This window comes from Bombina bombina, chromosome 2, assembly GCF_027579735.1.
Source record: "Bombina bombina isolate aBomBom1 chromosome 2, aBomBom1.pri, whole genome shotgun sequence".
Taxonomy (NCBI): Eukaryota; Metazoa; Chordata; class Amphibia; order Anura; family Bombinatoridae; genus Bombina; species Bombina bombina.
The window spans coordinates 241,114,538-241,125,435 of NC_069500.1; the positions used below are offsets into that span (position 1 = coordinate 241,114,538).

At 38.5% G+C, this 10,898-nt stretch overlaps 1 protein-coding gene across 3 annotated transcripts in view; it reads left to right on the top strand.

Moving 5' to 3' along the window:
- ARSK (arylsulfatase family member K) overlaps nt 1–7,923 on the top strand; it is a 324,333-nt gene extending 316,410 nt beyond the window's left edge. For 2 of the 3 annotated variants that reach the window (XM_053701497.1, XM_053701500.1), the window contains one exon: nt 7,499–7,923. In XM_053701497.1, coding sequence (XP_053557472.1) covers nt 7,499–7,773 — 275 coding nt within the window. In that variant the 3' untranslated portion in view covers nt 7,774–7,923. The remainder of the gene's footprint in view (nt 1–7,498) is intronic. The other variant, XM_053701498.1, reaches the window with a different exon arrangement.
- Nucleotides 7,924–10,898: the final 2,975 nt, after the last annotated feature.

A 10,898-nucleotide genomic window follows, 5' to 3' on the forward strand; every position in this document is an offset into this window, starting at 1 on the left:
CTCTCTCTCCCTCTCTTTTGCTCTCTCTCTCCCCCCTCTCTTTTGCTCTCTCCCATTTTTTTGCTCTCTCTCCCCCTTCTCTTTTGCTCTCTCTCTCCCCCTCTCTTTTGCTCTCTCTCCTCCTCTCTTTTGCTTTCTCTCCCCCTCTCTTTTGCACTCTCTCACTTTCTCTTTTGCCCACTCTCTCTCTCACCCTCTTTTTTGCTTGCTCTTCCTCTCTCCCACCCTCTCTTTTGCTCTCTCTCCCCCTCTCTTTTGCTCTCTCTCCCCCTCTCTTTTGGTCTCTCCCTCTCTTTTTCACTCTCTCCCCTCTCTTTTGCTCTCTCTCTCTCCCCCTCTCTTTTTTGCTCTCTCTCCCTCTCTCTTTTGCTCTCTTTCTCTTCCCCTCTTTTTTGATCTCTCTCCCCCTCCCTTTTGATCTCTCTCTCACCTCCTCTCTTTTGCTATCTCCCCCTCTCTTTTGCTCTCTCTCTCTGTCTCCCCCCTCTCTTTTGCTCTCTCTGTCTCCCCCTCTCTTTTGCTCTCTCTCTCCCCCTCTTTTTCACTCTCTCTCCCCCTCTTTTGCTCTCTCTCCCCTCTTTTGCTCTCTCTCCTCTGTATTTTGCTCTCTTTCACCTCTCTTTTTTGCTCTTTCCCACCCTTCTCTTTTACTCTCTCTCCCCCCTTCTCTTTTGCTCTCTCTCCCCTTCTCTTTTACTCTCTCTCCCCCTCTCTTTTGCTCTCTCTCTCCCCCCCTCTCTTTTGCACTCTCTCTCTCACCTTTTGTTTTGCCCACTCTCTCTTTCACCCTCTCTTTTGCTTGCTCTCTCTCTCCCACCCTCTATTTTGCTCTCTCTCCCCCTCTCTTTTGGTCTCTCTCCCTCCTCTCTTTTGGTCTCTCCCCCCTCTCTTTTGGTCTCTCTCCCCCTTCTCTTTTGGTCTCTCTCTCCCCCTCTCTTTTGCTCTCTCTCCCACTCTCTTTTGCACTTTCTACCCTCTCTTTTGCTCTCTCTCTCCCCCCTCTCTTTTTCGCTCTCTCTCCCCCTCTCTTTTGCTCTCTTTCTCTCCCCTCTTTTTTGCTCTCTCTCCCCTCTCTCTTTTGATCTCTCTCTCATCCCCTCTCTTTTGCTCTCTCCCCCTCTCTTTTGTTCTCTCTCTCTGTCTCCCCCTTTCTTTTGCTCTCTCTGTCTCCCCCTCTCTTTTGCTCTCTCTCTCCCCCTCTTTTGCTCTCTCCCTCCCCTGTATTTTGCTCTCTCATCACTCTTTTTTGCTCTCTTTCACCCTTCTCTTTTACTCTCTCTCACCCCTCTCTTTTGCTCTCTCTCACCCCTCTCTTTTTGCTCTCTCTCCCCCTCTTTTGCTCTATATCTCCCCTCTTGTGCTTCTTTCTCTCTCATGTACTACTATTCCTTTGGAAGACAGTACTTCTTTTAAATACCCTTTAGATACAATATGTGAGTCTTTTCATAGAAGGGCCATTTTTGATGCAGGCTATTTGCTCAGGCCAGCTATTTCTGTTGCTGATGTAGCTGCTGCCTCTACTTACTGGTTGCCTAGTCTTTCAGAACAGTATTCTGATGACTCTGCTCGTGCAAATCTTTTGGGTTTACTCAAGAGTAGGCAGCAATTCTTTTATTTGTGACACTTTATTTGATATTATGAAGCTTACAGGGAGTGCAGAATTATTAGGCAAATGAGTATTTTGACCACATCATCCTCTTTATGAATGTTGTCTTACTCCAAGCTGTATAGACTCGAAAGCCAAGCATATTAGGTGATGTGCATCTCTGTAATGAGAAGGGGTGTGGTCTAATGACATCAACACCCTATATCAGGTGTGCATAATTATTAGGCAACTTCCTTTCCTTTGGCAAAATGGGTCAAAAGAAGGACTTGACAGGCTCAGAAAAGTCAAAAATAGTGAGATATCTTGCAGAGGGATGCAGCACTCTTAAAATTGCAAAGCTTCTGAAGCGTGATCATCGAACAATCAAGCGTTTCATTCAAAATAGTCAACAGGGTCGCAAGAAGCGTGTGGAAAAACCAAGGCGCAAAATAACTGCCCATGAACTGAGAAAAGTCAAGCGTGCAGCTGCCAAGATGCCACTTGCCACCAGTTTGGCCATATTTCAGAGCTGCAACATCACTGGAGTGCCCAAAAGCACAAGGTGTGCAATACACAGAGACATGGCCAAGGTAAGAAAGGCTGAAAGACGACCACCACTGAACAAGACACACAAGCTGAAACGTCAAGACTGGGCCAAGAAATATCTCAAGACTGATTTTTCTAAGGTTTTATGGACTGATGAAATGAGAGTGAGTCTTGATGGGCCAGATGGATGGGCCCGTGGCTGGATTGGTAAAGGGCAGAGAGCTCCAGTCCGACTCAGACGCCAGCAAGGTGGAGGTGGAGTACTGGTTTGGACTGGTATCATCAAAGATGAGCTTGTGGGGCCTTTTCGGGTTGAGGATGGAGTCAAGCTCAACTCCCAGTCCTACTGCCAGTTTCTGGAAGACACCTTCTTCAAGCAGTGGTACAGGAAGAAGTCTGCATCCTTCAAGAAAAACATGATTTTCATGCAGGACAATGCTCCATCACACGCGTCCAAGTACTCCACAGCGTGGCTGGCAAGAAAGGGTATAAAAGAAGAAAATCTAATGACATGGCCTCCTTGTTCACCTGATCTGAACCCCATTGAGAACCTGTGGTCCATCATCAAATGTGAGATTTACAAGGAGGGAAAACAGTACACCTCTCTGAACAGTGTCTGGGAGGCTGTGGTTGCTGCTCCACGCAATGTTGATGGTGAACAGATCAAAACACTGACAGAATCCATGGATGGCAGGCTTTTGAGTGTCCTTGCAAAGAAAGGTGGCTATATTGGTCACTGATTTGTTTTTGTTTTGTTTTTGAATGTCAGAAATGTATATTTGTGAATGTTGAGATGTTATATTGGTTTCACTGGTAAAAATAAATAATTGAAATGGGTATATATTTGTTTTTTGTTAAGTTGCCTAATAATTATGCACAGTAATAGTCACCTGCACACACAGATATCCCCCTAAAATAGCTATAACTAAAAACAAACTAAAAACTACTTCCAAAACTATTCAGCTTTGATATTAATGAGTTTTTTGGGTTCATTGAGAACATGGTTGTTGTTCAATAATAAAATTAATCCTCAAAAATACAACTTGCCTAATAATTCTGCACTCCCTGTAATGTCAAAAGCATGTCTCTTGGCAGTCCTTTAAATTCTTGTCTGCTGATATTGTGTCAAAATCCAGATTATCTATCTTTTTCAGGGAAAATGTTTGGTTCTGATTTAGATTCTATAATATCTACTGTTACTGAATGTAAAGGGGCGTTTTTTTTACTCAGGACAGAGAAACCTAAAGCTTCTAATCATTTTCATTCCTTTCGCCAAAATAAAGAACAAAGGGCTGCTCAAAAGCAAGGCACCTCTGGTTCAGTTGGGAGACCTAGTACTAACCGGAACAAGTCAAAGCAGGGTAAGAGATCTATCTCTACTACCAAAACTGCATGAAGATCCAGCCCCAATCTAGAGGTTCTGATAGAGCCAGATTAAGCTTCTTTTAAGAGGCCTGGTTTCAGTCTATTCCAGACCCCTAGGCCTGTCAAAGGCTGTATGTGTGTTATGGTTTGTGATTCTATTTTCACCTCGTCGGAAATTTTTAATAAACCTTCCATAATTGGTCACATGGACTTGTCTATTGCCTCCTTCTTTGGATCTACTATATACTCCTATTTCATAACCTCTGCTAATATGATTAAGTTCTGCTTTGGATGTCTGCTGCTTATTTACTCGTGGACGAGTGTCTATTGGTAAGTATCATTTATTAAACATTTAGACACTCTATAGCTATGTTATGGGCACTAAGTTTGTATATATATTTGCTAATATATATGACCCTGGGACAGAATCCTTTACACTATTCCTTTCCAGTTTGTGAGCGTCTGCTTTTTTTGCACGCTTAGTTTGAATTTTGCACATCAGCCTTTAGTTTTAGGTTTTGTTTTTGCTTTTATGCAAATCGGGTTAACGCTTGTCGTGTTACCACACAGCCCTTTAGTCTTTCTATAGTTCTTTCGCGCATCAACCGGTTTACGTACGTTGGGTTATCGCACTTTAGACAACCAGTAAGTATAGGCAGCAGCTACATCAGCAATATAAATAGCTGGACTGAGCAAAAAGCCTGCATGAAAAATGACCCTTCTATGAAAGACTCAGATTTTCTATCTAAAGGGTGTTTAAAAGAAGTACTGTCTTCCAACAGAATAATAGTACATTTAGCCAAATTCTAAGGAATCCTGTAAAAGCTCAAGCTTTTTTCAAGTCTATCTCAGATCTGGAAGCTATGGGAGTGATTGTTGCAGGAAAAGGGGATAGGATTTTATTCAGTCTCTTGATTGTTCTATAGAAGCAAGGTACTTTCAGACCAGGGGGCTGATTTAACAAATTGCGGGCGTACACAATTCACTGTAGTGAATCATCTCCGACCGACATCGCTGTCGGCATTTAACACTGCACAAGCATTTCTGGTTAAATGCTTGTGCAATGCCACCCCCTGCACATTCCCACCCGCTAGCAGGGGGGTGTCAATCATCCTGATCGTATTTTATGACCGCTGCTTCTTAACTTCTGTTTACTGAGAACTGGAAACTTTGGGGGTAGATTGCAGTATCCGCTGCTTAATAAATCTATCCCCAGTTCTGGATCTGAGAGCTCTGAACAAGTTTGTAAGGAATCCCTCTATTCAGACTATTCTGTCTTTTGTTCAGCAAGGTCAGTCTATGGGGCATATGTATCAAGTTCCGTATGGCCCCTGATTCTGGCGAGTCATCAGACTCGCCAGAAACAGCAGTTATGAATCAGCGGTCACAAAGACCGCTGCTCCATAACCTGTCCGCCTGCTCTGAGCAGGCGGACACACATCACCGGAAATCAACCTGATCTAGTATGATCGGGTTGATTGACACCCCCCTGCTGGCAGCCCATTGGCCACGAGTCTGCAGGGGGCGGCGTTGCACCAGCAGCTCTTGTGAGCTGCTGGTGCAATGCTGAATACAGCGAGAGTATTGCTCGCCGTATTCAGCGAAGTCTGGCGGACCTGATCCGCACTGTCGGATCAGGTCCTCCAGACTTTGATAACTAGAGGCCATTGTCTACAATAGATTTAAAGGATGCTTATCTTCATGTTCCAATTCACAAAGAACATTTCCAATTTCTGGACAATCATTTTCAGTTTGTTGCTCTACCATTTGGTCTAGCTACAGCTCCAAGAATATTCACAAATGTTCTGGGTAAGTGGGTGCCCTTTTGTCCGTGATCATGTCTCTGGGTATTGTAGTATTTCCATACCTGGACGACATCTTGGTTCAAGCTCCGTCTTTTCCTTTAGCAGAAATTCACACCAACCGACTCTTGTTGTTTCTTCAACAGCATGGTTGGGGGATCAATTTTCCAAAAAGTTCTTTGGTTCCTCAGACAAAGGTAACTTTTTTGGGTTTTCCAATAGATTCAGACTCCATGAGTCTTTCTCTTACAGAGAAAAGAAGGTTACAATTGGTGTCCGCTTCTCTGATACCTATATATATATATATATATATATATATATATATATATATATATATATAAAGGCATAGATATATATTGTACCAAAAAACATTATATATATACTGGGGTTGAAAAATTTTCTCAACAGCTATTGGTCCCATTAAATTTCTTAGTGGTCCCATATTTGAACTGCATATTTTTGCTTTGCGGAATGTGTAAAATTGAAGTTTGATGATACACGCTTGTATTAACAAAAATGCACTTTCTATACACTCAGCATAAACAACAACATATTATGTTACTTTAAAAGAGATACATTAATTCTTTAGATGGCTGCAGGTCTTATATTAACATATTATATGCCGTGACACTGTCAGAAGCTTAACACACCTTTGAAACCTTGACAATTAATTTGCCTTTTAAAGAACAATTGCCCCTTTAATTATTTGCAAACCTTCAAAATAATGTAACTTTTGCAAAACAGTGAACTGTCAAATTAAAACCTTAATAATGTTCATTGACAAAATGGTGCCTTTGCAAATAAATGGGAAACCTTCACAATTTATGTCCCTTATAGACGGCGCAGCAGTATTTTGCAATCAAAGCTGGTCCGCCCAACTCCGCCCACCCACAGCCACCAAAAAACTGGGGAAGCAATAAAGAAGTGAAGGGGAAATTAAAAGGAAGATATATATATATATATATATATATATATATATATATATTAAAGAAATGCCAGCCATTATTCAAAATTAAAAATTCGAGGTAATAAGGATTTCTAAGTTGTCCGGTGTATTTTTTAAGTAATTTTTTAAACATATATATATATATATACATATATATATATATATATATATATATATATATATATATATATATATGTATTTATGAATAAATAGAAAATATTCTGCTATGGGAAGAACATTGGAATGTGAACTATTCATATTTTCATGTCGGGTTAGCACACTTAAGAAAATGCGAACGGATTTGCTTGCAAGTAGGGTGTTGTATTGACTTCTGCGGAGGAATACATTAACATAGTTGCGATGTTTTAAGTTCAGCATTTTTTAGACACGTCCGATTACAAGAGCGAAACCTTTTTACTTTCAACTTGTAATACAAGCGCTACCTGACGCGCGCAAAAAGTTTACTTCTAGCGGTGTTAGAATGGGTGCGATAAATAGCGCTCCACACGTAATCTAGCACTTGTTGGTTTGTTTGGCGACTGTTGCATACCAACATATAAACTTAATCACAACATATCAAATCTTAAAGCTTTTGGTAGTCATGCATTTTTTTAAAAAAAAAAATGATGCTGAATAAACATTATTTTTGTATTCCTGCTACAAATACAGCTGGGGGAGTTGCTCCTATCAACCAGTGTACATGAATATTGAACTGTGTAAAATACAAACATGCATTTCTTTCTTGTCCAATTAGAAATTTAGAGGAACATGAAAGTTAAAATTAAACTTTCATGACTCAGAGAGGACGTCTAACCTTATAACACTTCTATTACCAAATTTCCTTTGTTCTGTTGGCATCATTTGTTGAAAGCATATGAACATATTCTTAGCAGCAGGAATGCCCTACCAGGAGCTTGCTGGTGATTGGTGGCTGCACATATTTGTCTATTGTCATTGGCTTACTAGACATGTTTATCTACCTCCCAGTAGTGCATTGCTGCTCTGGAGCTGACTTTAACTATGTGTTTAATCCCATTATAAAGGGTTAAACACATAGTTATATGCATAATATGGTTATAACAGATTAGAGCATTTTCTGTTTGCACTTTTATGTTCCTTTAAACTATTTTAACTTTTTATAATGTAAGAAATATTTTAACTTGTAGTGTCATATGACTTTTAGAAAACAAAATGTATCCAATGAACATATTGCTGTTTTTACTTTTAGTAACCATCACCTTAATCTGTTTTCAGATTTGTCAACTGACCCTGATGAACTAAATAATGTTGCTGCCCAATTTCCTAAAATTGTTCTCTCCATGAAGAAGAATCTTCGCTCCATTGTAGATTACAAGAAAGTCTCTGCTTCTGTGCATCACTACAACAGGCAGCAGTTTGCAAATTGGAAAGAAAGTTTAGGACTTAACTACTCAAATGTAATTTCCAACTTACGGTGGCATTTAGACTGGAACAAAAGACCAAAGTTCTATGAAATGACAATTGAAAAGTGGCTTAAAAATACATTGTGACATTAAGTTCATGTCAGAAGACTAAATCATATCATGTGTAATGTGCCTTGCTATTAACTAGTGTTATACATGCTTGTGATCATATGCTGGAATACATATATATTATACTGAACTGCCTATATATAAAATATTCACTGGTAAGTAAAATTAGATCATATCTCGCCTATTGTGATAAAACTGCTGATGTCAGCAAAGTAATTAGTAAGGGAAAGCAAGCGTGTTAAAGGGACAGTCTACACTAGAATTTTTATTGTTTTAAAAGATAGATAATCCCTTTATTACCCATTCCCCAGTTTTGCATAACCAACAGAGTTATAATAATATACTTTTAACCTCTGTGATTATCTTGTATCTAAGCCTCTGCAAACTGACCCTTTTTCAGTTCTTTTGACAGACTTGCAGTCTAGCCAATCAGTGCCTGCTCCCAGATTACTTCACGTGCACAAGCACAGTGTTATCTATATGAAATATGTGAACTAACACCCTCTAGTGGTGAAAAACTGTTAAAATGCAATCTGAAAGAGGTGGGCTTCAAGGTCTAAGAAATTAGCATATGAACCTCCTAGGTTAAGCTTTCAACTAAGAATAACAAGAGAACAAAGCAAAATTGGTGATAAAAGTAAATTTGAAAATTGTTTAAAATTACATGCTCTATCTGAATCATGAAAGTTTATTTTGGCCTAGACTGTCCCTTTAAGGGAAAATTACTGGGAGTAAGTCATTTTATTCAGCCCAAATTCTTGTCTAGCTGGAAAAGACCTGTCAGTAAATATGTAGTGAGATGAGATAGCAGCACTTAGTAAAAAAGAATCATATAGTAGAGTGCACATTTTTAGAGAGTGTTGAAGTGAATGAACAATTTCAGTATTTAAAGGGACAGTCTAGTCAAAAATAAACTTTCATGATTAGGATATGGCATTTCAACTTTTCAATTTACTATTATCATCAATTTTGCTTTGTTCTCTTGGTATTCTTAGTTGAAAGCTAAGCCTAGGTAGGCTCATATGCTAATTTCTTTGCCCTTGAAGGCCGCCTCTTATCTGAATGCATTTTGAATTTTTTTCACAACTAGAGGGCATTAGTTCATGTGTGCCATATAGATAAACATTGTGCTCATAACTGTGGAGTTACCTAGGAGTCTGTCAAAAGAACTGAAATAAGCGGGCAGTCTGCAGATGCTTAGATACAAGGTAATCACAGAAGTAAAAAGTATATTAATATAACTGTGTTGGTTATGCAAAACTGGGGAATGGATAATAAAGGGATTATCTATCTTTTTGAAGAATAACAATTCTGGTGTAGACTGTTCCTTTAATAACAATTTGTTAGTGTTGAGCGTTGGAAGGTTGATCCCTGTCGGAAGAGTGAGTGATATCTGAGAGGCCTTGTTGAGTAATGAGTTGTTTGAGCTTTGTCTGATGAGTGAGAAGTTTTTCATGATTGAGTATTGTCTCATTAGTGAGAGGTGCCTGAGTAGTCCTCAGTGAGACAATTTCTACGCTTCTTAAGGATTTTCATGAGTGATTTACTATATAAATAGCACAGTCAACATTGCACTCAAGAGTAAAGTACTACTAATTTCTACTAGTGGCTTATCAGCAATGAAATTGTTCCAAAACATATACCCCATGTTTTTCAGGAGACTCCCCTTTAAAGATCTCAGTCATGTCCTTAGTCTTTCCTGTCCTGTTTCTTAATAAATATGTCGTGCAGTGACCACTGTTGCAGTGTATGTGAGGGGCAAGTTGTATTTGATAATCGTATAGTCTGGATGGAAGTGCCAAAATGCCTGGTGTAGTAAAACATTCATTTCTTATTACTGTCTGCTGTCAGACAGAGCAGGAGCGAGCTGCATTGAATGTAATGGAGCGGTCGGGCCGGGCTGTGACTAAACAGCTGGCCCGATGCGCTCTGAGGGAAAACCAGACCCGTTCAGTAGAGCACAGAGGGCGGGTCTGGAAAACCCTCTTCTTTTTATAAAAAAATCACCGGATATATTTGTAATAAAAAACTAGCACTAATATAATGTTATATAATTCTGCACTATGTGCAGAATTATATAACATTATTTTTTAGGTTTACTGGCACTTTAATACATCAAACTAAGGACTAGATTACAAGTGGTGCGCTAATGTTATTGTTTCCAATATTGAAATATTGCAACTACGCTATTTTGCAAACATGATCGCAAAAGCGCAAACTAAATTTGCACTCATTGGGTTAGCAAGGGTTAGGGCAGAATTAAAAGTTGCACCAAACACAACATAAATACATTAAAATATACAGTTACACTGATATATACACTATCTGATAAAATTATACATATAAATAGTAAAATAAAAATGTTATAAGGATTCAAAAGTATATAGTATATGACAAGGTATTTGACTACAAAGGGCTTTAATATATAAAATAAATAATATATATATATATATATACTGTATGTACGAGCATCTAAATATTTGTATGTATGTATATATATTTATATATACAGTATAGTGAACAATCAGAAAGAGAGCACTCGCCGTGTTGAATAATCCATATTTATTTAGACATGTAACATTTTCAGGGAGTGACCCCGTCATCAGACAAGTGACTTGTCTGATTGTCACTTGTCTGATGACAGGGTCACTCCCGGAAAACGTTTACACATCTAAATAAATATGAATTATTCAACACGGCGAGTGCTCTCTTTCTAATTGTTCACTGGATATACTTGGGATGCACCCCGGATTATAAATATAAGTGAGTGCTGGACTTTTGTATTTTTATATATATATATATATATATATATATATATATATATACATTTATATATGAATACATGTATTTATGTGTATATGTATATACATACTGTACATATATATACATATAAACAAATGTATACATACAGGGAGTGCAGAATTATTAGGCAAGTTGTATTTTTGAGGATTCATTTTATTATTGAACAACCATGTTCTCAATGAACCCAAAAAACTCATTAATATCAAAGCTGAATAGTTTTGGAAGTAGTTTTTAGTTTGTTTTTAGTTATAGCTATTTTAGGGGGATATCTGTGTGTGCAGGTGACTATTACTGTGCATAATTATTAGGCAACTTAACAAAAAACAAATATATACCCATTT